Raw genomic sequence first — 23,069 nt, 5'->3', positions numbered from 1 at the left:
TGCCAGGGGCGGCCAATGAAGAGGGGGGCGGCACGTCTGGCTCTTCGGTGGCAATTTGGCAGCGGGGCCATCACTCCCTCTCGGAGCAAAAGACCTGCCGCAGAATTGCCGCTGTAGAATGAAGCGACGGTAGAGCTGCCGCCGATCACGATCGCGGCTTTTTTTTTTCTGCTTGAGGTGGCAAAAATGCTAGAGCCGGCCCTGGCTAGATTTCACCTGAAGATTAGAGACCAGGTGTGATAGATGCAGGAAGAGATGAGACATCTGGCCAGGTAGACAGGAAAAGCCCCGCAAACTTTTGAATTTCATTTCCTGTTTGCCCAGCGTGGAGAGCACAGGTGATCACACAGAGCTCATCAGCACAGGTAACCATGCAGTCCGAGAATCGAAAAAGAGCACCAGCATGGACCATGCGGGAGGTACTGGATCTGATCGCTGTATGGGGAGAGGATTCCGTGCTAGCAGAACTACGTTCCAAAAGACAAAATGCCAAAACATTTGAAAAAATCTCCAAGGGCATGATGGAGAGAGGCCACAATAGGGACTCAGATCAGTGCCGCGTGAAAGTCAAGGAGCTCAGACAAGCGTACCAGAAAACCAAAGAGGCAAATGGAAGGTCCGGGGGAGAGCTGCAGACATGCTGCTTCTACGCTGAGCTGCATGCAATTCCAGGGGGGACCGCCACTACTACCCCACCCCTGACCTTGGATTCCGAGCAGGGGTAATCTCAGCCATGCCTGAGGATTCTGCAGACGGGGAAGATGAGGAGGATGAGGATGAGGACGAGCTTGCGGAGAGCACACAGCACTCTGTTCTCCCCAACAGCCAGGATCTTTTTCTCAGCCTGACTGAAGTACCCTCCCAACCCTCCCAAGGCAGTATCCCAGACCATGAACTCATGGAAGGGACCTCAGGTGAGTGTACCTTTGTAAATATAAAACATGGTTTAAAAGCAAGCGTTTTTTAATGATTAATTTGCCCAGAGGACTTGGGATGCATTCGCGGCCAGTACAGCTACTGGAAAAGTCTGTTAGCGTGTCTGGGGATGGAGCAGAAATCCTCCAGGGACATCTCCATGAAGCTCTCCTGGAGGTACTCCAAAAGCCTTTGCAGAAGGTTTCTGGGCAGTGCAGCCTTATTCCGTCCTCCACGGTAGGACACTTGACCACACCATGCTACTAGCAAGTAATCTGGTATCATTGCATGACAAAGCCTGGCAGCGTATGGTCCCGGTGTTTGCTGGTATTCAAGCAACATCTGTTCTTTATCTCACTGTGTTATCCTAAGGAGAGTGATATCGTTCATGGTAACCTGGTTGAAATACGTGAATTTAATGAAGGGGACAGAGGTGGCCGTTCCTACTGGGCTGTTTGCCTGTGGCTGAAAAGACATAATCGACTTCCTGTAGCTGGAGCCACCAGCTGGGTTCCTTATCTTGGGCTAGGTGGAGCTGGGCACCGGGGCATTGGTGGCAGAGTTGATAGGGCCCCTCGCTGCCCCCATCATGGCATCTGCTCTCACCGTCCTCCTCCTCGGTGAGTATTGGATAAAGCCAGGGCATCTGTCCATGGGGTGGCAGGATATGAGGCTCATGCGTGTGCCCATGGGGTGGGGTGTGTGTGTGTGAAGGTCTGAGACCAGGGTGTAGGATCCAGTTGCTCTGGGATCTGGTCACTAACGAGCCGTCTCCTCTCCAGGCTGCTGGCTGGCCGGGCACAGCAGGGTGTGGGGAGGTGAGTATCAGTCTGTGGGGAGGACAGTAACTTCAAGGATGGGGGAGGGGATGCATGGGGTGCGGAAAAGAGGAACTGAGACCTGAACCGTCCCCAAAACTCAACCCAAAGTCCCCCTGTGAGCTCAGACCTGTCTCCGTTCATCTGTGCCCCCCCACCCTCCGCCAGGGAGTAACTAGGAGCCGAATCTGGTTCCCGGCGTCTGACGAAGCAGATAGGAACCGTCCCTTGGTTCGAAGTCCTGCACCCACAGGCTGTGAGTGTCCGGGGGGGGGGGGTTGTTCATCACATGGATTTATTTCAGCTCATACAAACAGTAACAAGGCCCGTCCATGGGCTCTAGATCCCCTTGGGGAACTGAAATGTTCATGTCAGTGCAGCAGTGGGGAGAACCCACCAGATCCACCCCCATCCCTAGATCCATCCCTAACAGTTCCCTCCCCTGCACTCACAGCCCCCCCACCCCGTTCCCAAGGCCTGGGGAAAAGTTGGGTCTTGTGCGACTCCCGCTGGTCACAGACTCTATTTCCAACCCCGGGATGGGGGACAGAGCTGCAGGGGGCCCACTGGTCAGGCTCCCTGGCTGGCCTCAGGTGGGGTTGGGGGGTGCAGGTGATCTCACATGGAGCCGGGTCCCAAACTACGTCTGGGTGAAACCCCTGCCACCCAAGCCCCATGGGCAGACAGTGCCAACCCTGGTAGGGGACAGACTCCTAGAGAGGCTGAATGACGGATGAACTGAATTGGGGCGGGGGGGAGGCAGGGGGCTGTGACTCCCCATTTAACTCCTGTCTCTTGTTGAAAGCAGGGCGTGAATTTCTCAAACCCACCATGGCGGTGGCACTTGGGGATAACGTCACCATCCGCTGTGAGGGTTGGTTACCCGGGCATGGAGTTCTTTCTGCGTAAAGCTGGACACCCAAACCTGCAGGTGCGGTCAATGGTACCTGATGGGACCGTGGCTGAATTTCCGATCCCCAGTGTCAGCCAGGAAGATGGAGGGAGCAACACCTGCGACTATCAGTCCATAGCGGATCAAAGTTGCTGGTCGTATCTCAGCGACCCCGTCGAGATCATTGTAGGAGGTGAGGGAGGGCCCTGGCTCAGTGTCCCGGCTCCAAGCCCCACACCCAGCCAGATCTTCAGGTGGTCTCTGCACCAATGGGATGCTCAGAGCCAGGCTCTGCCCTGAGCCCTGGGCCCAGCAGAGGGGACGCCTGTGCGGGGAGTGGGGACGGAGTCACTGGGAGGTTTCCCAGCCAGGGAGCAACAGCCACTGGAGATTTGGGGCAGGGAGAGGGGGGATCCATGCCCCCAAGGGAGCTGCAGAGCAGGGGGGGCCTTTCCCAGGCAACACATCAGTTAGGGGGTGATGGGCGGAGCTGTACGTTATAAACCTCAGTGTATAGTAGAGACTTGCACAGTCCCCTACAAGTCAGTGGTGGTGCTGTGCACAGAACCCAGGAGTCCTGGCCCCCATCCTCCCTGCTCTCCCCACTAGACCCCACTCCCCTCCTAGAGACAGGGAGAGAACCCAGGAGTCCTGGCTCCCAGCCCTCCCAGCAGAGAACCCAGGGAATGACCCACCACTGAGACCACGTGCTGAGGATGGGCCCCAGGACTGAGTGACGGGGCCTGCGTCTCACGGCCTGTCTGCTTCCCACTGCAGAGCCCAGCTACCCCAAACCCAACATCTCCCTGAGCCCTAGCGGTTGGGTCTCCCTGTGGGGAGCCGTGACCATCAAGTGTCGGGGGCAGCACCGGGGCATGCGGTTCATGCTGAATAAAGATGGACATCATTTCCCACCTGTGGATTCGGAGAGGTTTGAGTAGGGTTACCATATTTCAATAGGTTTCAGAGTAGCAGCCGTGTTAGTCTGTATCCGCAAAAAGAACAGGAGTACTTGTGGCACCTTAGAGACTAACAAATTTATTAGACCATAAGCTTTCGTGGGCTACAACCCACTTCTTCGGATGCATATAGAGTGAAACATATATTGAGGAGATATATATACACACATACAGAGAGCATGAACAGGTGGGAGTTGTCTTACCAACTCTGAGAGGCCAATTAAGTAAGAGAAAAAAAACTTTTGAAGTGATAATCAAGATAGCTCAGTACAGACAGTTTGATAAGAAGCAAGTGTGAAAATACTTACAAGGGGAGATAGATTCAATGTTTGTAATGGCTCAGCCATTCCCAGTCTTTATTTAATCCTGAGTTGATTGTGTCTAGTTTGCATATCAATTCCAGCTCAGCAGTCTCTCGTTGGAGTCTGTTTTTGAAGTTTTTCTGTTTTAAGATAGCCACCCGCAGGTCTGTCATAGAATGGCCAGACAGGTTAAAGTGTTCTCCCACTGGTTTTTGAGTATTATGATTCCTGATGTCAGATTTGTGTCCATTAATTCTTTTGTGTAGAGACTGTCCGGTTTGGCCAATGTACATGGCAGAGGGGCATTGCTGGCACATGATGGCATATATCACATTGGTAGATGTGCAGGTGAACGAGCCCCTGATGGTATGGCTGATGTGATTAGGCCCTATGATGATGTCACTTGAATAGATATGTGGACAGAGTTGGCATCGGGCTTTGTTACAAGGATAGGTTCCTGGGTCAGTGTTTTTGTTCAGTGATGTGTGGTTGCTGGTGAGTATTTGCTTTAGGTTGGGGGGTTGTCTGTAAGCGAGGACAGGTCTGTCTCCCAAGATCTGTGAGAGTGAGGGATCATCTTTCAGGATAGGTTGTAGATCTCTGATGATGCGCTGGAGAGGTTTTAGTTGGGGGCTGAAGGTGACAGCTAGTGGTGTTCTGTTATTTTCTTTGTTGGGCCTGTCTTGTAGGAGGTGACTTCTGGGTACTCGTCTGGCTCTGTCAATCTGTTTTTTCACTTCAGCAGGTGGGTATTGTAGTTTTAAGAATGCTTGATAGAGATCTTGTAGGTGCTTGTCTCTATCTGAGGGATTGGAGCAAATGCGGTTATATCTTAGAGCTTGGCTGTAGACAATGGATCGTGTGGTGTGTCCTGGATGGAAGCTGGAGGCATGTAGGTAAGTGTAGCGGTCAGTAGGTTTCCGCTTTGGGTGGTATTTATGTGACCATCGCTTATTAGCACAGTAGTGTCCAGGAAATGGACCGCTTGTGTGGATTGATCTAGGCTGAGGTTGATGGTGGGATGGAAATTATTGAAATCATGGTGGAATTCCTCAAGGGCTTCTTTTCCATGGGTCCAGATGATGAAGATGTCATCAATGTAGCGCAAAAATGTAGCATGGGTCTATGGGGACGTGGATCCGTGGAAACTTAGGGCAGTGAACAAACGGGAGCACGTATGGTGATGGATAGGAAGATGGACTAAAACCTTGTCTACAAGAAAACTGACGAATCCCATGTGGTTCCTAACCCCCACTGGTGATCTCAGAGCGACTCTGGGCTGTTGGAATTCGTGCCTCCTGGTTTGATACAGCCCCGTTTGGCAGACAAGCTCTCCTGTAGTTCTATAGACACAGGGATGTTCCTCCTCCAAAATAGGGACAGCGCCTTCCAGACCTGCTCTGCAGTGACTGCAGGTGTGAATGGCATCTCCTGGCCTGCCTCCACTACAGACAAACAGGAGGAAGTTAGCCCCCGCCCAGTGAGGGAACGGGGGTCCCCACTCCCCAGCAACTAAAATCTCCCCGACCCCCAGGAATGACAATGAAGTTTGATGCTGAGTCAGGGCCTGGGGGAGATCACCGAGTTAGTGTTTCATCCTCTGCCCCTGCCTCGACGGTCGCTGGTTCTATTCCCGCTGCCAGGCACCCAGCTCCACAGATGCCTCCTGCCCTGCAGGTCGTTACCTGGGAGCTGTGAGGGAATCCCAGGGGAGGGACAGGGTCTGGGGGGGTTGGCCCTGATGGGTGCCCAGGGGATTGGGTAATAAGCCCTCTCCCTGGGCCCCAAGATCTCCACCTGACAATGGTGTGACCATTACACAGAATTCCCTCTGCTCTTGCTTGCCCTCCCCCCACTGGGGTCTCAGGGGACCCCCAACGTCTCCCCAGTAGATGTTCTGCTGCATCTGGCTGGGCCCTGGGCACTGCAGGGGTGGGGGTGGGGGCAGCGGGTAACGTACCAGCCTCCCCCAGCATGCACAGCCTGGGTGTGTTTGGCAGGAGCCAAGATACCCCGGGGATGGGCTCACTGCACAGCAGATAGGCCGGGTCAGAGGCACCTGTGGGGGTGGACAGAGGGGTCCTACAGGAAGAGGGAGCTGGGGTGGTTCCCTGTTCTGGGGGGGAGCTGGGACCCTGCAGCTCTGACTGTCACAATCCTCTGTCCAGGCCCTGGGGAGCTGGGTGGCTTGGGGGGCAGTTCACCCACCAGGGCGCCCTCTTCGGTGGGGAAGCTGGGACTCACCCCCCCCCCAAGGCAGCAGGATGCAGCCTTCCCTAAGTGTGGCTAGCCTTGGGGAGGCCCCAGAGCTGCGGCTCCTGGGAGACCCCTAGAGAGGGGCTGGTCAGACCTGCCGGACGGGAGGGTTGGGGGCTCCACTCCCGGGGCAGTGCCAGCTGCTGATCTCGCTGTCCAAGCCGCCGAGTGACTCTTCCCTTCCCTCGGTAGCAGCTCCCACCAGGGCACCCAGATTTCACCCATGGCAACATCGCCCGCCTGGCGCTGGGCACTGTTGTCCTGCTTGTCCTAGGGCTGATCCTGGCTGAGGCCTATTACAGCCGCCTGGGGGAGGTGCCCTAGGTGAGGTGACCCCCCCCGTTCTGTGGCCCTTGTTCCCCCCAGAGGCTGGGCCCAGGGTGACACGGGCCCGTATAACCAGCTGTCTCTCTGCACCCCCAGGAGCCTGGATCCGGACTTGCAGGGAAGAGAATCTCCCTGGGGGACGAGCTGCTCCCCCTCGGGGGGCTGAGACACTGGCACAAACTCTGCCTGCTACCAAACACCCCTGCCTTGGAGAATCCCCCCCACAAACAGCTCCCAATCAGACAGCCGCACCCCAGAATCGCACCTCTGGCCCCGCACCTCTGGGCAGGCTGGTCTGTGCCCAGGGCTGTCAGAGGGGAGCGGGGCTGTAGCAGGACCCAGCATCAGGAGGGCTCTGCCTGTGTCCATGGGGAACTGGGTGTACTGGGGGGCCGGGCACTCAATAACTAACCCCTTCCCAGCCGGATTCCCAACACTGCCCGCTCTGCCTCCTCCCTTTCCCTAGGGCCGGGCACCCGGCATTTCACAGCCATGGTCACCCCACCCACCTGCCACTTGCCCCTTCACAGCCAGCTCCTGCCTGGGGGTCCCCATCGAGTCTAAACTGGCCACCCCAGTTACAGCCTCCCCCTCAGACACCCACCATCCCCCTCCCATCCATCAGGGCCTCACTGGGCAGGGTGCGTTTGGCCCTAGCACTTTCCCAACCGACGGCTGGGTCGTTAAATCCCCCAGGACCACCAGGGCTCATCGCCCAGCCCCGAGCCGGGCCCCTCCCCCAGCCCATAGAATCCCAGACCCCCCAACCCCTCTTCTCTTCCCCCTTTCTCCCTAGACCTCCCCCGCCCTGTATTTCTATTGTATAAACACCCAGAGCTTCCTGCTCCCCTGCCCCCCAAATCTCCCCACCGCAGGGGGCAGCTGTGATACTGGAGCCTTCAAATGTCCCCTCCTGGTGGGTTCAGCCAACGAAGGTGAGTGAGAAGTTCCGGCAGCATCACGAGAACCTGGATGAATGAACGTTGGGGGGAAAGTTGGCAAGGCAGAAAGACGGGATTAGTCCAACCCGAGCAGCCACCGGACAGAACCCACGGGCCGGGATGGGGCCCGTCTGGGACACGGGAGAAGTGGGGGAGCAGAAATCTGTGACCCAAAATCAGGGTGTCAGAAACGAGGCCTCATTGGTGGATAAAATATTGCGGGGACGGGCTGTGTCGCCCACCACCCTTTGGGGCCTTAAAGAAAGAGACTCACTTCACCGTCGTGGTTGCCACCCCCCGTCTCCTAGGCACCCCGGGCCATCTGGACCCTGCTCTGTGGAGACGTCCTGAGCAGAGCGGCCAGAGAGAGGGACCCCGACACCATCGCCCCTCCCCCAGCTGAACCCCCAACCCAGAGGAAACGGGGTTGGGCTTTAACAGCAGCCGCGGCAATGCCGGCTCCAGCCCAGCTCCGCTGGCTCATCTGCCCCCCCAGGACAGTCGCTAGCGTCTCTGGGGCCAGCAGGGAGACGCCCGAACCCGGGGGATTTTCCGGCTAGAGACTCGCTCCAGCGAACGGGGCCGGGGCTGGTACAAACCCCTCGTTTCACACGGCGCCAGCCACAGCTCCCCTGTTCCTGCTCTGCTGTGTCTGTAACAGCCGGTCCCAGGGGTCAATGGGGGGTTTGCCATGGGGCTGAGCAGGCTGCGGGCTCTGGACCCAGCCCCCAGCCCGTGTTCAACCCTGTTCAGTGTGGGGCAGGGGCTGGGGCATGTTCGCACCTTGTGCCCTTTATTGCATCTCCATGAACACAACAGGGTGCAGAGTGATTTAACTGCCAGTGCTTCTGACCCCCATCCCCGCCTGGCGTTTTGGGGGAGCCGGCTGGAGGTAGCCAGGAGTTTGAGGGAAGTAGATTGGGGTGTCAGGATGGGAGCTGAGGGCAGCAGGGCTGGGATGGGGGACAGGAATTTGAAGGCAGACAGGCTCCCCCCAGAAAGTCAGAGCCGGGGATTTGAGGGGGGAGGAGCCAGATGGTGCCCCCCAGGAGGGAGCTGGGATTTCCACCCTTCAGTATCTTCTCCTCCTAGTCCTGCCCCCTCAGTCCTGGGTCCCCCACTTTCTTTCCCCTCAGTCTCCTGCCCCCCATAGCGCCCCACACCCCCCTCTGCCCCACATTCCCTAAGGGAGGTTGGGGGGTATGAGGCATAGAGCAGAGTTGGGCAAACATTTTGGCCCGAGGGCCACATCTGGGTATGGAAATTGTATAGTGGGTCATGAATGCTCACAAAATTGGGGGCTGGGGTGTGGGAGGGGGTGAGGGTTCTGGCTGGGGGTGCAGGCTCTGGGGTGGGGCCAGAAATGAGGAGTTCAGGGTGCAGGAGGAGGCTCCAAGCTGGGGCAGAGGGTTGGGGTGCTGGGGGGCTCCAGCTGGGGGTTCGGGCTCTGGGATGGTGCTGGGGATGAGGGGCTGGGGTTGCAGGAGGATGCTCCGGGCTGAGACCGAGGAAGGGGGATCGGTGCTGGGGTTTGGGATGCGGGACGGGGTCGGGTTGCAGGCTTGGGTAGTGCTTCCCTCAAGCAGCTCCTGGTAGCAGCGGCATGTCCCCCCTCCGGCACAACCATGTGGCTCTGCGTGCTGCCCTGTACTCAGGCACCGCCCCTGCAGCTCCCTTTGGCTGTGGCTCAAGAGCCAGATTAAAACATTTGAAGGGCCGGATGTGGCCCCCGGTCTGTAGTTTACCCACCCCTGGGATAGGGGATGGGGTGGGCAGAAGCGGGGAGGGGACGGGGAGCATGAGGGGACACAACGGGGTGTGAAGAGGCATGGGACAGGAAGCAGAATTAGGGGGATGGGGACCTGATGGGGGGGATGTGAGGGAACTACAGGCTGGAGGGACTGAATGGGGGTGGGGACACAGGCCAGGGGGCAAAAAGGTGGGATGGGAACATGAGGAAGCATGGCATGGGGGGATGTGAATGGGGGAGGGGACGCAGGCCAGGGGGCAGAATGGGGGGCTGAGCTGGGGGATCTGCCGGGGGGGTTGTCTTGAGTTTTGTCCCCGTGTTCTTGTCCCCTCCCCTATCTGGGGGGCTGGTTGGCTCCCCCCTCCATGTCCATGTCCCTTTCACAGCATCGTGAGGTCGAAGAGGAAAACTCCGCTCAGCCGTTGTCCCCTGTGAGCTCTGCCCCGGGCCCTGAGCTGCGCAGACCCACGGCCCCGGGGACACGGGGCCTTTCACCTCTAGGGGACTGGCTCTAATCTGTGTCCTTTTCTCTAAGCACCAGACCCCACCCCTCAACCAGAGCCAGGGAGAGAACCCAGGAGTCCTGGCTTCCAGCCCCTCCCCCCCAATCACTAGAACCCATTCCCCTCCCAGAGCCGGGGTATATAACAGGGTAGGTGCTGGGCATGAGGTTCACCCAGAGTTTCACTGGCAGTAGCAGAAACAGGAAGCGAGCGCCGGCTCTGGGCAGACTTCCCCTTTTGCAGATTTATCCACTGCTCCTTTAACAACTCAGAATGTAAATGTATCCCTCCCTCCCCTGCTCATGGGAGCTAGAAACCACAATCCCTCCCAGCCCCCTGTCCTGTCTCTGTACCACATCAGTGAGCTAAGAACGGCATCTACAGCAACGGAACCTGAGCAGAAGATTGGCCAGGCCCCTCCACCATCATGCTCCAGGGCAGGCGCTGGGCCCAGTTGGGTCAGGAAGGAACCTCTGTCCCGCTCCATGGGAGAGGGTCGCTCCATGGGGGGTATTGTGTGTAGTGGCTGTTCCCTCCTCTGCTCTGAGCTGCTGCTCCAGGGAGGCTAAATGGGCCTTGTGATGAAGTAGGAATGTTCTTAATGTTTTTTCTGAATGCTGTGTGGTTGCCTCAGTTTCCCGTATGCATTTCTAAGTGATGGGATGATGGTGTGTGATTGTTGCAGAGCCCTAGAGGGCAAGTGTGATGCTGTCTGCACAGAGAATGGCCAACACCCTGTCTCCTGGGAACTGATGGCCTGGGCCCCTCCCCTGCAAGGTGCCAACTGAAGGTCTTGGAGAACAAAGAGATCAGGTGGCCTCCTTGCCCGGGAAAGAAGACAAAGGCCAGGGGAGGGGCTGGAGGGAGTTTCAGTTTGGATCTGGCTGGGGAAATGGAGGGAGGCCCAGAACCGGGGTCTTGGCTCCCTACCCCCCAAGATGGACCTGACTGAGGGGTCCTGGTTTCTGTACTTACAGGCTCTATTTTAGACCATGTTCCTGTCGTCTAATAAACGTTCTGTTTTACTGGCTGGCTGAGAGTCACGGTAAATCACAGGAAGTGGGGGGTGCAGGGCCCTGACTCCCCCACACTCCGTGACAGGCCTGTTGGAAAAGGTCAGGGCAGCCTGGGCACCTCTTGATGCCTGAGATTCCCCCATTCCCAGCTGGTCCCCGGACTGGGCAGCTCCCATATAGGGCTGGGAGGTGATGAGGGGTTGGGGGACCAGGCAGCTGCAAGAGGGGATGTGGTTTGCTGGGCGTGGCAGGGAGTTGGCTTTGCTCTGACCATGGTAGATTTGTCCTGAAGATTGTAGAGAAACCATCTGATGGGGAAGAAAGGGGCCGAGGCTGCAGACCCTGGCACAGTTCCTCATTCCACTTGCACTCGGGCCTCAGTCTGGGTGGAGCGGGACACCGGGGCATTGGTGGCAGCACTGAAGGGCCCCGCACTGCCCCGTCATGGCATCTGCTCTCACCGTCCTCCTCCTCGGTGAGTATCGGAGACAGGCAGGGTCTGTGCCCATGGGAGGGGATCTGAGACCAGGGTGTAGGATCCAGTTGCTCTGGGATCTGGTCACTAACGAGCCGTCTCCTTTCCAGGCTGCTGGCTGGCCGGGCACAGCGGAGTGTGGAGAGGTGAGTATCAGTCTGTGGGGAGGACGGGGACAGAATGCATGGGGTGGGGAAAACAGGAACTGAGCCATGAACCTTCCCCAGAACTCAACCCAAACTCCCCCTGTGAGCTCAGACCCGGTCCCGTTCTTCTGTGCCCTCCACCTCATGGAGTAACTAGGAGCCAAATCTGGCTCCCGGGGTCTGATGAAGCAGATTGGAACCGTCCCTGGTTCAAAGTCCTGCCCCCCACAGGCTGTGGGGATCGGGGGTGGGCGGTGGCACGTGGATTTATTTCAGCTCATACAAATGCTAACAGGGCCCGTCTGTGGGATTTAGATCCCCTCGGGGAACCGAAACATTCCCGGTCAGTGCAGCCATGAGGGAGAACCACCCAGATCTGCCCCTGTCCCCAGATCCACCCCCAACACCTCCCTCCCCTGCACTCACAGCCTTCCGCCCAACCCCATTCCCAAGGTCTGGAGAAAGGTGGGTCTTGTGTGCAACTCCCGCCAGTCACAGACTCTATTTCCAAACCCAGGATGGGGAGCAGAGCTGCAGGGAGCCACTGGTCAGGCTCCCTGGCTGGCCTCAGGTGGGGCTGGGGGATGGGGCAGGTGATCTCTCATGCAGCTGGGTCCTGAGCCACGTCTGGGTGAACCCACTGCCCCTGAGCCCCATGAGCAGGCAATGCCAACCCTGGTAGGGGACAGACTCCTAGAGAAGCCGAATGATGGATGGACTGAATTGGGGTAGAGGGGATGCGGGGGGGGCTGTCTCCCCTGTTTAACTCCTGTCTCTTGTTGAAAGCAGGGAGTGAATTTCTCAAACCCACCATATGGGTGAGCCCCAGCAGGGTGGTGGCCCTCGGGGGAAATGTCACCATCCGCTGTGAGGGTCGGCAACGATCCATGGAGTTCTTTCTGCGTAAAGCTGGACACCCGAACCAGCAGGTGCGGATGCTGCCTAATGGGACCGTGGCTGAATTTCCCATCACCAGTGTTGGCCAGGAAGATGGAGGGAGCTACACCTGCGACTATCACTCCATAGCTGATAAGAGTCGCTGGTCGTATCTCAGCGACCCCGTCGAGATCATTGTAGGAGGTGAGGGAGGGGCTGAGCTCAGAGTCCTGGCTCTGGAGACTTGGGGCAGGGGGAGGGGGGATCCCTGCCCCCAAGGGGAGCTGCAGGGCAGGTGGGGCCTTTCCCAGGCAACACATCAGTTAGGGGGTGATGGGCTGAGCTAAAGGTTATAAACCTCCAGTGTATAGTAGAGGGTCAGTGGCCCGGCTCCCAGCCCCACACCCAGCCATATCCTCAGGGATCTCTGCACTGATGGGACACTCAGAGTCAGGCTCTGCCCAGGACTGAGTGAGGGGGCCTGCGTCTCATGGCCGATCTGCTTCCCACTGCAGAGCCCAGCTACCCCAAACCCAACATCTACCTGCTGAGCCCCAGTGGGGGGGTCTTCCTGAGGGGAGCCGTGACCATCTGGTGTCGGGGGCAGCACCGGGGCGTGCGGTTCGTGCTGAATAAAGAGCGACATCATTTCCCACCTGTGGATTCGGACGGGTTTGAGGCTGTGTTTCCCAGCAACAACGTGCGCCGGGAGTATGGGGGGAGCTACAGCTGCTCCTATCACAGCCGATCAGAGCCGTTCGCCGTGTCGTACCCCAGCGACCCGGTGGAGCTGGTGGTGAGAGGTGAGGGGCCCGGCTCTGTGTCCCCGTTCCCAGCCCCCAGCCAGACCCTCACGGGAGCTCGGTGCCAATGGGACACTCAGAGCCAGGCTCTGCCCTGAACCCTGACCCCGCAGAGGGGACGCCCGGCCGTGGAGCGGGGACGGAGTCACTGGAGGGTTCCCCAGCCAGGGGGGAGCAGTAGCCCCTGGAGACTCGGGGCAGGGAGGCGACTTGAACGCTGCCCCTTGTGCGTAGGAACCGTGAGTCGCTATTTAATCCCATGATCCCATCGCCTCTGTTCTCCTGGCCCCGCCCCAGGCAAAGCCCTGGCCGGAGCTGAATGAGGCAGGGGCTGCAGGAGAAGCAGTGGCTTGGTGGACACGGCGCTGGGCTGGGACCCAGGAGATCTGGCCCAGCTCCTGGTGCAGCCACAGACTCTGTGTGGTGGGAGCACGTCGCGGTTTTCAAAAGTGTCCTTCCTTGTGGGGGGAGCCTCAATCTTGGGGGATCTCAGGGCGAGCGCCCACAAACCGAGACACCCACAGTTAGCGGAGACTTCTGCAAACGCTGGCCTCAATAGCGCTGGATCCCTTGTGTTGGGGGAGCATGTAGGACCCCCGCCATGATCAGGGCCCCGTTGTGCCAGGCGCTGCATAAACACAGAGTGAAGAAACAGTCCCTGCCCCTGGGAGCGCACTGAGGAAAGTGAATCTCTCTGTGCCTCAATTTCCCCCCTGTAGAATGGGGAAAAAGATGCCTCACTGTCCCCGGGGGACTGACTCCCTTTCTGTGTGGGGCTCAGGCCCTGCGGTGTTGGGCACCAGAGACCAGCCTGTGAGTTGCTCTGTGCTCAGGGGGGCCGGACGCAGTGAATGAGGCAGGGGCCACACATAGTATATGAGGACCCCAAGAGCTAAGCAGCCGCGGCTCCGTGTCTGGTTCGGAGCCCAGGTTGCAGGGTCAGGATTCTGGGTCAGGGGGACTCTGGGATCTGGGAGAGAATCTCTTCCAGGGGGCCCCTGGATCTGCCCATGCCTGGGGCTTCCCTGGGAATCATAGAATATCAGCGTTGGAAGAGACTTCAGGAGATCATCTAGTCCAACCCCCTGCTCAAACCAGGACCAACTCTAACTAAATCATCCCAGCCAGGGCTTTGTCAAACTGGGCCTTAAAAACCTCTAGGGATGGAGATTCCACCACCTCTCTAGGGAACCTATTCCAGTGCTTCACCACCCTCCCAGTGAAATAAATTTTCCTAATATCCAACCTAGACCTCCCCCACTGCAACTTGAGACCATTGCTCCTTATTCTGTCATCTGCCCCCACTGAGAGCAGCCAAGCTCCATCCTCTTTGTAACCCCCCTTCAGGGAGTTGAAGGCTGCTATCAAAACCCCCCTCACTCTTCTCTTCTGCAGCTGGAGGACGGGGCTGGGTGGGTGCCCGGGTCTGGCTCTCACAGCCTGTGTCCTGTGCGCAGATCCCAGCTTACCCAGACCCTCCATCTCTCTGAGCCCCACTGGGGTCACAGCCCAAGGGGCAGACGTCACCATCCGGTGTCAGGGGCAGCGCCAGGACATGAGGTTCTTCCTGAACAAGGCTGGAGACCTGAACCTGCAGCGACTCATGGACCCTGCTGGGGACGGGGATGAGTTCCACATCCCCACCGTGGGCCGACAACATGGAGGGAACTACAGCTGCAGCTACCAGCTCCAATCAGAGCCCTTCGTCTCCTCGCAGCCCAGTGACACCGTGGAGCTGGTGGTAGGAGGTGAGGGGCCTCGATGCTTAGAGCCAGGCTTTGCTCAGAGCCCTAGGACTGGCCTGGACAGGGAGTGGGAACAGTGTCACTGGGGGGTTCCCCAGCCGGGGGGAGCAGCAGCTCCCAGAGGTTCAGGGCTGAGGGAGGGGAATCCCTGCCCCCAGGGGGAGCTGCAGAGCAGGGGCCTTTCTCAGGGGATGCTCCCCCAGCTGCCCCGCTCTGGGGACTCACAGAGGAGTCAGGGCCCTGGGGCTGCTGATCCGGCACCTTCCCAAACCACAAACCCCCCTCCCCGGGACTGACAGTAACGATCGATGCTGATTCATGGGCAGATGTGGATTAAGGTTTCCTGGGGCCCTGGGCCAGAGCAAGGGGGATCCCTCCCCACCCCTTCCACCTGAGGTCCCTCTGCTGTTCCACCTCCTCGGCCTGTGGCCCCACCCACAGCCCCACCCCTTTCTGCCCCTTCCTGGGGCCCTGCCCCTATTTCACCCACGGTCCTGCCCCATTCTGTATCCCCACTGCAGCCCAGCAACCTATTTGCTTTCTGCCCCCCCAAACTGCAGCCCCAAGATTGGAGAAACTATGTCCCCGTGCCCCGGCCCCGGGACGCATTGGGAAGTGAAAGCTCCCCCAGCCCTGAGGCTGCGGCAGGCAGCGAGAGCTCCTGCCATCCCAGGGTGGCAGTGGAGGTCCCGGTTCTAAGGATTCCCCTCTCCAGGCCTGTGTTTCTGCGGGAAGCAGGGTCGGGGTGCTGGGGTTTCTCCCGTCCTGCTTGCCCCACGGTCGGGGCTCCTGGGCCCCCCACTTGGCTGGGCCCCTGGGCACGGGTCCCGTAGGCCCAGTGGTTGATCCAGCACTGGTCACAGAGGGTGGGGGGCAATCTCTGAGTAGGTGTTTCAACCCCTCCCCAAACCCAGACAGATGCTGGTTCTATTCCCGCAGGGGGAACCGACCCGACCCAGCCTGGAGCAGCGCTGGCTCCCACCCACCTGGACAGCACAGGGCCATGGGGGAATCTATTGAGTCACATATTATGGGGTAGCTTCCTCCTGTGGTTGCCCAGGGGGAGGGATGGAGGCTGTTCACAGGGGCAGTGAGTCCCCCCCCCCCCCCCCGCCGATGGATTTGAAAGGAGAGATAAGCCTCCTGCTCCCGACATGAACCTGCCGCTAACGGGGCAGCCAGAGGCTTCCTCTGGGGGCAGCTGGGCCCATCAGTGGCCATGGGGGCGGGGGTGCCCTGGAGCTCCCTGTGAAGCAGCCAGGAGCAGCCGGCCTTGGAGGTGGGATACCGGGCTAGATGGGCCCATCGGCCTGAGTCGGTGTGGCCATGAGGTAGGGGGTGAAATGCCTTAGAAATGACGGCCAGGCTGGTTCAGACAGCGCCCCCTAGCACTGTGCTTGGGCAATGGGGACAGTCCTGACAGATGCGATGAATGCTCCCTATTGAGCCCCCCTGCCCTCTGCAGGCCAGCGCCCCCTAGTGATACAAATCCCCCCAGTCTTTCTTGCTCTGACCCCACTTGATGCCTTGGGCTGCCCCAACATCCTCCTCATAGAATTTTCTGCTGCCTGTGCCCTGCGGTGTCCCAGCCCCTTGGGCGCCGCCTGGGGTGGGAGGGGCTGGGGGGGAACAGACCAGCCGCTCATGGCACTCACGGCTGCTGCTGTTTCCCAGGTGGATCAGAATCGCCAGCACCTCTGGGTCTGACCAGCCTCATCATCGCCGTGGTGAGCGCGGCAGCTGCCAGCCTCTTCCTCCTCTTCCTCCTCATGGCCTTCGTCTGCTTCAGAAAAACCCGAGCCAGTGAGTGCCCGCCCAGCGAGGGAAGGGTTAAACCTGCCACTAAGCAGGGCGGGATGGGGTCACGGCTTGGATGGGGGACTGTGCTGGGAAAGCCAAGGGGTGCGGTGGGGGCTCAGCAGGGGGTTCACCTGCAGGGGTACACCAGAGGGGCCGCATCTCAGCGCTGAGCGGGGGATCCCTGTATAATGAGCCGCCGGCACTGTGCCTCTCCAGTACATGGGATGACAGAGGCACCGGCTGGCCTGGATCTGGTTCATTATAATGAGTCACTAACGATAGGGTTACTATTTGTCTGGATTCTCCCGGACATATCCGGCTTTTTTGAGTTAAAAATGGCGTCCGGGGGGGATTTGTAAATGTCCGGACTTCCCCCCCATGCAGAGCACACGTGGCTGACAGGGCAGCCAGCCAGATCCTGCCACTTGCACGGGGCTCACCTCCTCCGCTTCCCCCTCCTCTCCACTGCAGCTTGAAATCACTCCCCTCCTCTCTCTCCCTCCCTCCCCCTTCCTGCATTCGCAGATGGCCGGCCAGCCATTCGCATCGGGCCTCCGGCAGTCTGGAGCTCCTCCCCCTGCTCACCCTCCCCTGCTGCCAAGCGCGCCACTCCGCAGCACTCTGAGTGGCACGGTAAGGGGGCCAGGGGGTCGGAGAAGGGGCAGGGAAGTTCTGGAGGGGGCAGTCAAGAGACAGGGAGCAGGGTTGGATGGGTTGGGAGTTCAGGGGGGGTCTGTCTGGGGGTGTGGATAAGGTTTTGGGCAGTCAGGGTACAGGTAGGGGGTAGGGTCCTAAGGGGGCAGTTAGGGTGGGGGGGTCTCAGGTGGAGGCAGTTAGGGGACAAGGAACAGAGAGGCTTAGGTAGGGGGTGGGGTTCTGGAGGGCAGTTAGGAGCAGGGGTCCCAGGAGGGGGCAGTCAGGGGACAAGGAGCAGGGGGGGTTGTGGGTTCTGAGGGGGGCAGTCAGGGGGTGGGAAGTGGGAGGGAGTGGACGGGGGCGGGGCAGGGCGGGGGCGGGTGTAGAGCGGGGCTCCCCCCCAGTGTCCTCTTTTTTGATTGTGGAAATATGGTAACTCTAACTAACGAGGGAGGATTGGGGACAGGAAAAGCCCCATTCCCTCCATCCCTGCTGCCTTGTGGGGGGTGAGTGGCCGGGCACTGGGACCGGGGGATCCCGATCAGCTCATGTGGGATTCTGGTTTGTGTCCCTCTGCAGGAAAAGGAGCCGCACCGAGACCAAGCAGGTAGGAACCCGGCTTCTCCCCCCTCCTGATGGACCTGCCTGGGTCACAGGGCTCCTGGATTCTCTCCCCGGCTCTGGGAGGGGAGTGGGGTTGGGAGCCAGGACTCCTCAGAGTTGACCTGGGCCTGCTGACAGTGGAGGGGCACAACCCCAGAGCAGCTGGAGTCACACCATGCCTGTCCTCCTCCCCCTGGAAAGCCGTGACGCCCCCCGCAGCTCTCAGCTGTTCCTCCGCTCCTGCCTCTGCCTCTCCCTGTCCAATGCAGCTCCCCAGGTCAGCTGCTCCACAGGGAGGGGGCCCGGCTGCACCATGTGATCAAGCAATCTGGGGGGTCATGTGACCCTGCATGCCCCCCCCCACGTGTCTCCTCCGCCTGGGTTCTGTCCCCAGCTCTGGTAGGGGAGTGGGGTCTAGTGGTTGTGGTTGGGGGTTTAGGGAACAGGGTTCAGTGTGAGGCAGGATTGGGGGCTCTCTCAGTATCTTGGGGAATCTCCCTGTGGGTGGGGGGATATGACATTTACAAGGGAAATTTCTCTCTTTTAGCACCATCCCCTTGCAGGTGTTGAAGGCCCCAGCTCAGCAAGACCCCGTCTGTGAGTAACGCACCCAAGGGGGTACCAAAGTGGGGCAGGACCCCTTGAGGAGGGGAAGGGCTTGTGGAGGCTCCACCCATATGGGGCAGGGCCTGATTTACAGTTGCTTCTGGGTGGAACCAAGCAGAGGGTCCCAGAGGTAGCTGGTGTCAGCAGAGCTTCTTACCTCCTTCCCCACCAGCTCCCTGGGGGCCACCCTTCCCTCCCCTCTAGTTCAGGGTCTCCCTCTGTGTGCCCCCCCATTCTCCTCCCCAGGCCTGGGGCTTTTGTGTGTCCCCCCTTCACTTCTCCATCAGACCTTCCCAGTCAGTGTCCTGGGGGAAATCCCAATCCACTCCAGGCTCCCAGCCCCCTGCTCTAACCACTAGACCCCACTTCCCTCCCAAAGACAGGGTGACAACCCAGCCATCCTGCTTCCCAGCCCCCCTGCCCTGCCATAACCCCCTAGACTCTGCTGCCATCTCTGTGCCTCAATTTTCCACTCTGTATCATGGGGCTAATGACCATGGCCCATGCTGTGGGGCGGGGGAGGGGTGGCTCTGACAGTCTCTGAGCCCCCAGCTGGACAGAGGGGTCGGAGCTGGGTTTGGTGTTGTGCTCTGGGCCGGCTGGGGGTGCATCTCAGTGGTTGTCTCTGTTCTGCAGACGCCTCCATCAACAAAGGGAAAGAGACACAGACCCTGGTAAGTGTCCCTGTCCACCCACAGGCCCTGACCCCCAATCCTGACCCACATGTGCCCCACTCACCTTATCTGTCACACTCAGTATTTTGGGGTGGGAGTGGGAGGGGCTCATGGGATCTGCAGCTGGGATTGCAGGACTGTGTGTGTGTGTGTGTCCCTGTCACCCCCTGCTGGAGGAGACAATCCCTGCTCTATGTGAATGTGTGTGTGTGTGGCGGGGGGTTGGTGCGCACACACACACAGTGACTCTCTCTCCTCCCAGTCCCAGAAGCCAGACCCTGGCACCGATGGACTCACCTACACTGAGCTGGACCGCCAGGTGCTGCAGGCCAAGCAGGGGGGCCCAGCCCCTGAGCCCACCCAGCCCAGCGTGTATGCTGCCATCAACGTGAGCCGGGGGGCCCCGCAATGAGAGCCCCCCACAGCCATGGGGCGCCGGCCCCCAGGGGGCAACAGATTCACAGACTTAAAGGCTAGAAGGGTCCATCGTGATCATGTGGTCTGACCTGCTGCACATCGCAGGCCACAGAGCCTTACCCGCCCACTACTGTAGCAGACCCCAGCCTCTGGCTGCGTCACTGATGGCCTCAAATCATGGGTTAAAGACTTCAAGTTACAGAGAATCCACCATTGGCACAAGTTTAAACCTGCCAGTGTCCCGCACCCCTGGGTGCAAACGAAGGCAAAATCCCCCCAGGGTCTCTGCCAATCTGACCTGGGGGGAAAATTCCTTCCTGACCCCAGATATGGCGACCAGTTAGACCCTGAGCATGTGGGCAAAACCCACGAGCCAGACACCTGGGGACAGATTCTCTGTAGTAACTCAGAGCCCTCCCCAGCGAGTGTCCCATCTCCAGCCGTTACAGAGATTTGCTGCTAGCAGTCGCGGATCGGGTCCATGTCATTGTGGGATGTCTCCTCATCCTGTCCCCTCCAGAAACGTCTCAAGCTCAGTCTTGAAGCCAGTTATGTCCCTTGGGAGGCAGCTCCAGTACTTCACTCCTCTGACGGTTGGGTCTTGTCTACACTACAGAATGTTGTGGGCAAAAAGTGCCATAATAACATTGCTATTGTACGGTCACACCGCATTTCCTCTGCCGGCAGAGCGCGTCCATGTTTGGTGCTCCAGCGTCGACAGCAAGAGCAGTGCATTGTGGGTTGCTATCCCACCGTGCTTCTCGGCACCTTCTGCAGCTAGGGCTTGTGGGAAGGCGGGTGAATCGCAGCGCGTCATGGGGGCGGGCTCAACATCCCATGGTGCATTATTTTCTGTCCCAGCATTCCACGCTGTTCAACTGCGTTTCGCGGCCTTTTCCAATGGCCCCTGTTTCCGGTGCGCCCGCCATCCCTGTGTGAAAGGATGGATCCCGCATGGCTCTCCACTGCTGTGAACGCAGCGTGGCTGGCCAGGCAGGATGTCATGAGCTCCCAGTCTGAACAGGAACCAGAGCTGCCCGAGCTGCTGTGTGCCATGGAAAGAACCAACACCAGCTTCCTCCTGGCATTCATGGAGCGGCTACACACGGCGGAGCGTCGCTTTGGGGCTCGGGAAACAAGCGCTGCATGGTGGGATCACATTATTATGCAGGTCTGGGACAGGTGACGTGTGGGGGGCACGCGGGGTCACATTCCTCCCCTCCACCCCAGGATTTCTGCCAGGATGTGAGTTGGCCTGTGTGTGGGAAAGGCACCAGCAGTGAGCGCTCCCGCTGAGACCCACTAGGCATTGCCCAGAGCCGGGAAGTGAGACCAGGCTGGCAGCACAGCTTTCTGCCAGAGGGGGCATCCCCTAGGCACCTCTAAGAGGCAATACTTCCCCTCTCACAAGCATGGAGTTTGAGTGTAGCAAAAGCCTTTTAATAAAGGAGGGAAACAATGTGGCATTATGTTGGGGAAACACCACAAACAGGATTCATAACACAAACCATGAGCAAAAGACCCACCCCCAAATAAGTTTGGTAGTGTCCCTTTCCCCTCAGGGTCTTAAGTCCAGCAACTCAATTGCTGAGGAGCCCCTCCTGGCCCCCATCATGGCATCTGCTCTCACTGTCCTCCTCTGTGAGTATCGGAGACAGCCAGGGTGTGTGACCCTGGGGGGGATCTGAGACCAGGGTGTCACGGACTCACAAGTAGTGCCCACTCTTGGCCCCATGCAGTCCATGGGGGGAACCCCATTCAGTGAGACAGCCCTTCTCGGGGGTCCACTCTCTCTCGGGGTTAGGCCCCTCCACCTCCTGGAGCTGCACCTCTCTGAGCCTTAGCACGTGAGCCCCCTCAGGGAGTCCACTCTCTCTGGACCCCCGGGGCCTCCACTCCCAGCAGGAATAATGCAACCCTGATCTCTAGACCGGAGCGACTCTCAGCCAGCGTAAAACAGGAGGGTTTATTGAGCGTCTAAACACAGCACAGGAAACTCTCAGGGCCTCAGGCCTGGCCTCCCTCAGCACAGTGCATCCAAGGCTCCCCTGCATCCAGGTGGGCTCTGCCTGCTCCCCCTCTCCAGCCCAGAGCTTCCCAGCTTGGCATCTGATATCACCAGCCCCAGGCCCCGCCTCTGTCCATTGTCTTCTCTCCAGGTAAACAGGGGCGCCTGGGACTCCTCTCCCCTCTTCTGTCCTCTGGCCCCCTTTGGCTGGAACTGGCTGGTCAGGTCACCATGATCCTCTCTTCACAGCACATTGTCCTCACACTGGCCAGAACCGGCTGTGACTCCTGAGCTGGGCTTCCCAGTCACCAGTCGCTGGGGTATCCATTCTCCAGGCCATTGGCTGGGGTCCCTCGTTCTTGCTCTGGTCCTCTGTCACAACAACCTCCCTCTCCCCTCACCTCATTAAACCAGTAACACTCAGGGAAACTGATTCCCACCCCCTCTGCATGCAAACCATTGAAAAAGCTAAGTAAAAACAAGAAAATCCCCCATTTCGTCACACTGGTCTTTCAAAAGTTTATAACTGAACATGGACTCAGTACAGCTTTGAAACTTAAGTATGCCAAAGAAAAATGCTGTTTTTATCCAGCTTAATTGAAATGAAACAAGCACAGAAACAGTTTCCTTCCCTTGTCAAATCTTTCTTTTTAAACTTTCCCTTTATTTGTTTAGCAGTTTATGGTTAACACAGAACTGTTCTGTATTTGTTTTTTTTTTTTTAAAGTTATCTCTGCTGCCGTCTGATTACTCACTTCCAGTTCCAAATGAGGGGTGTGGTTGGTTGGTCAGTTCGTAACTCAGAGGTTCTACTGTAGTGGTCAGTGGAAGATTGCAGACAAGACCCTGTGGTCTCCTGGCTCCCAGCCTGATGCACCTTTCCCAATCCTGCAGGGTACACTGAGGGTGACGTCTTCCCTCTCCCCACAGAGACATAGACAAGCTGGTAGCTGCATAATGCTTGGCCAAGCTGATGGGCCCAGGGTTTCCTGGTTGTGCAGGGACCTCTGCTTGCTTTGGCCGTGCTAAATTTCGCCTGCAGATTAGAGACAAAGTGTGATGGACGCGAGAAGAGAAGAGACATCGTCGACTTGCTGTAGCTGGAGCCACCAGCTGAGTTCCTTATTTGGGGCTCGGTAGAGTTGGGCTCCAGGATCTTGGTGGCAGCGCTGAGGGGCCCCTCGCTGCCCCCATCATGGCATCTGTCATGGAGGGGTGGGGAGTCAGGGCCCTGCACCCCCCACTATTTGCGATTCACCATGACTCTCAGCCAGCCAGTAAAACAGAAGGTTTATTAGATGACAGGAACACAGCCGAAAACAGAGCTTGTAGGTACATACAACCGGACCCCCTCAGTCAGGTCAACCTTGGGGGGTAGGGAGCCTACACCCCGGTCTTCGGTTTCCCTCCATTTCCCCAGCCAGCTCCAAACTGAAACCCCCTCCATCAGTCTCCTCCAGCCACACACCCCGACTCCTCCTCCAGCCTTTGTCCAGTTTGCCAGGCAGAAGGTGTCACCTGGCCCCAGCCCCCTCCTGGGCTCAGGTTACGTGCTCAGGTATCAACCCTCAAGTGAAGTCACACCCTGATATCCCACCACC

General features: G+C 58.7%; 1 protein-coding gene across 1 annotated transcript in view; it reads left to right on the top strand.

Annotated features, from left to right (window-relative positions):
- Positions 1 to 19,455, top strand: part of LOC135895057 (leukocyte immunoglobulin-like receptor subfamily B member 2) — a 39,039-nt gene extending 19,584 nt beyond the window's left edge. The window contains exons 3-10 of the mRNA XM_065423115.1: positions 12,090 to 12,380; positions 12,692 to 12,979; positions 14,437 to 14,727; positions 16,399 to 16,527; positions 17,740 to 17,767; positions 18,311 to 18,360; positions 19,006 to 19,043; positions 19,306 to 19,455. Coding sequence (XP_065279187.1) covers positions 12,090 to 12,380; positions 12,692 to 12,979; positions 14,437 to 14,727; positions 16,399 to 16,527; positions 17,740 to 17,767; positions 18,311 to 18,360; positions 19,006 to 19,043; positions 19,306 to 19,455 — 1,265 coding nt within the window. The remainder of the gene's footprint in view (positions 1 to 12,089; positions 12,381 to 12,691; positions 12,980 to 14,436; positions 14,728 to 16,398; positions 16,528 to 17,739; positions 17,768 to 18,310; positions 18,361 to 19,005; positions 19,044 to 19,305) is intronic.
- The last annotated feature ends 3,614 nt before the right edge of the window (positions 19,456 to 23,069 follow it).

The sequence above is a fragment of the Emys orbicularis genome (genome assembly GCF_028017835.1).
Source record: "Emys orbicularis isolate rEmyOrb1 chromosome 21 unlocalized genomic scaffold, rEmyOrb1.hap1 SUPER_21_unloc_4, whole genome shotgun sequence".
Classification (NCBI taxonomy): Eukaryota; Metazoa; Chordata; order Testudines; family Emydidae; genus Emys; species Emys orbicularis.
Note: the sequence above shows the minus strand (reverse complement) of the source record. Positions and strands in the feature narration are given on the sequence as shown.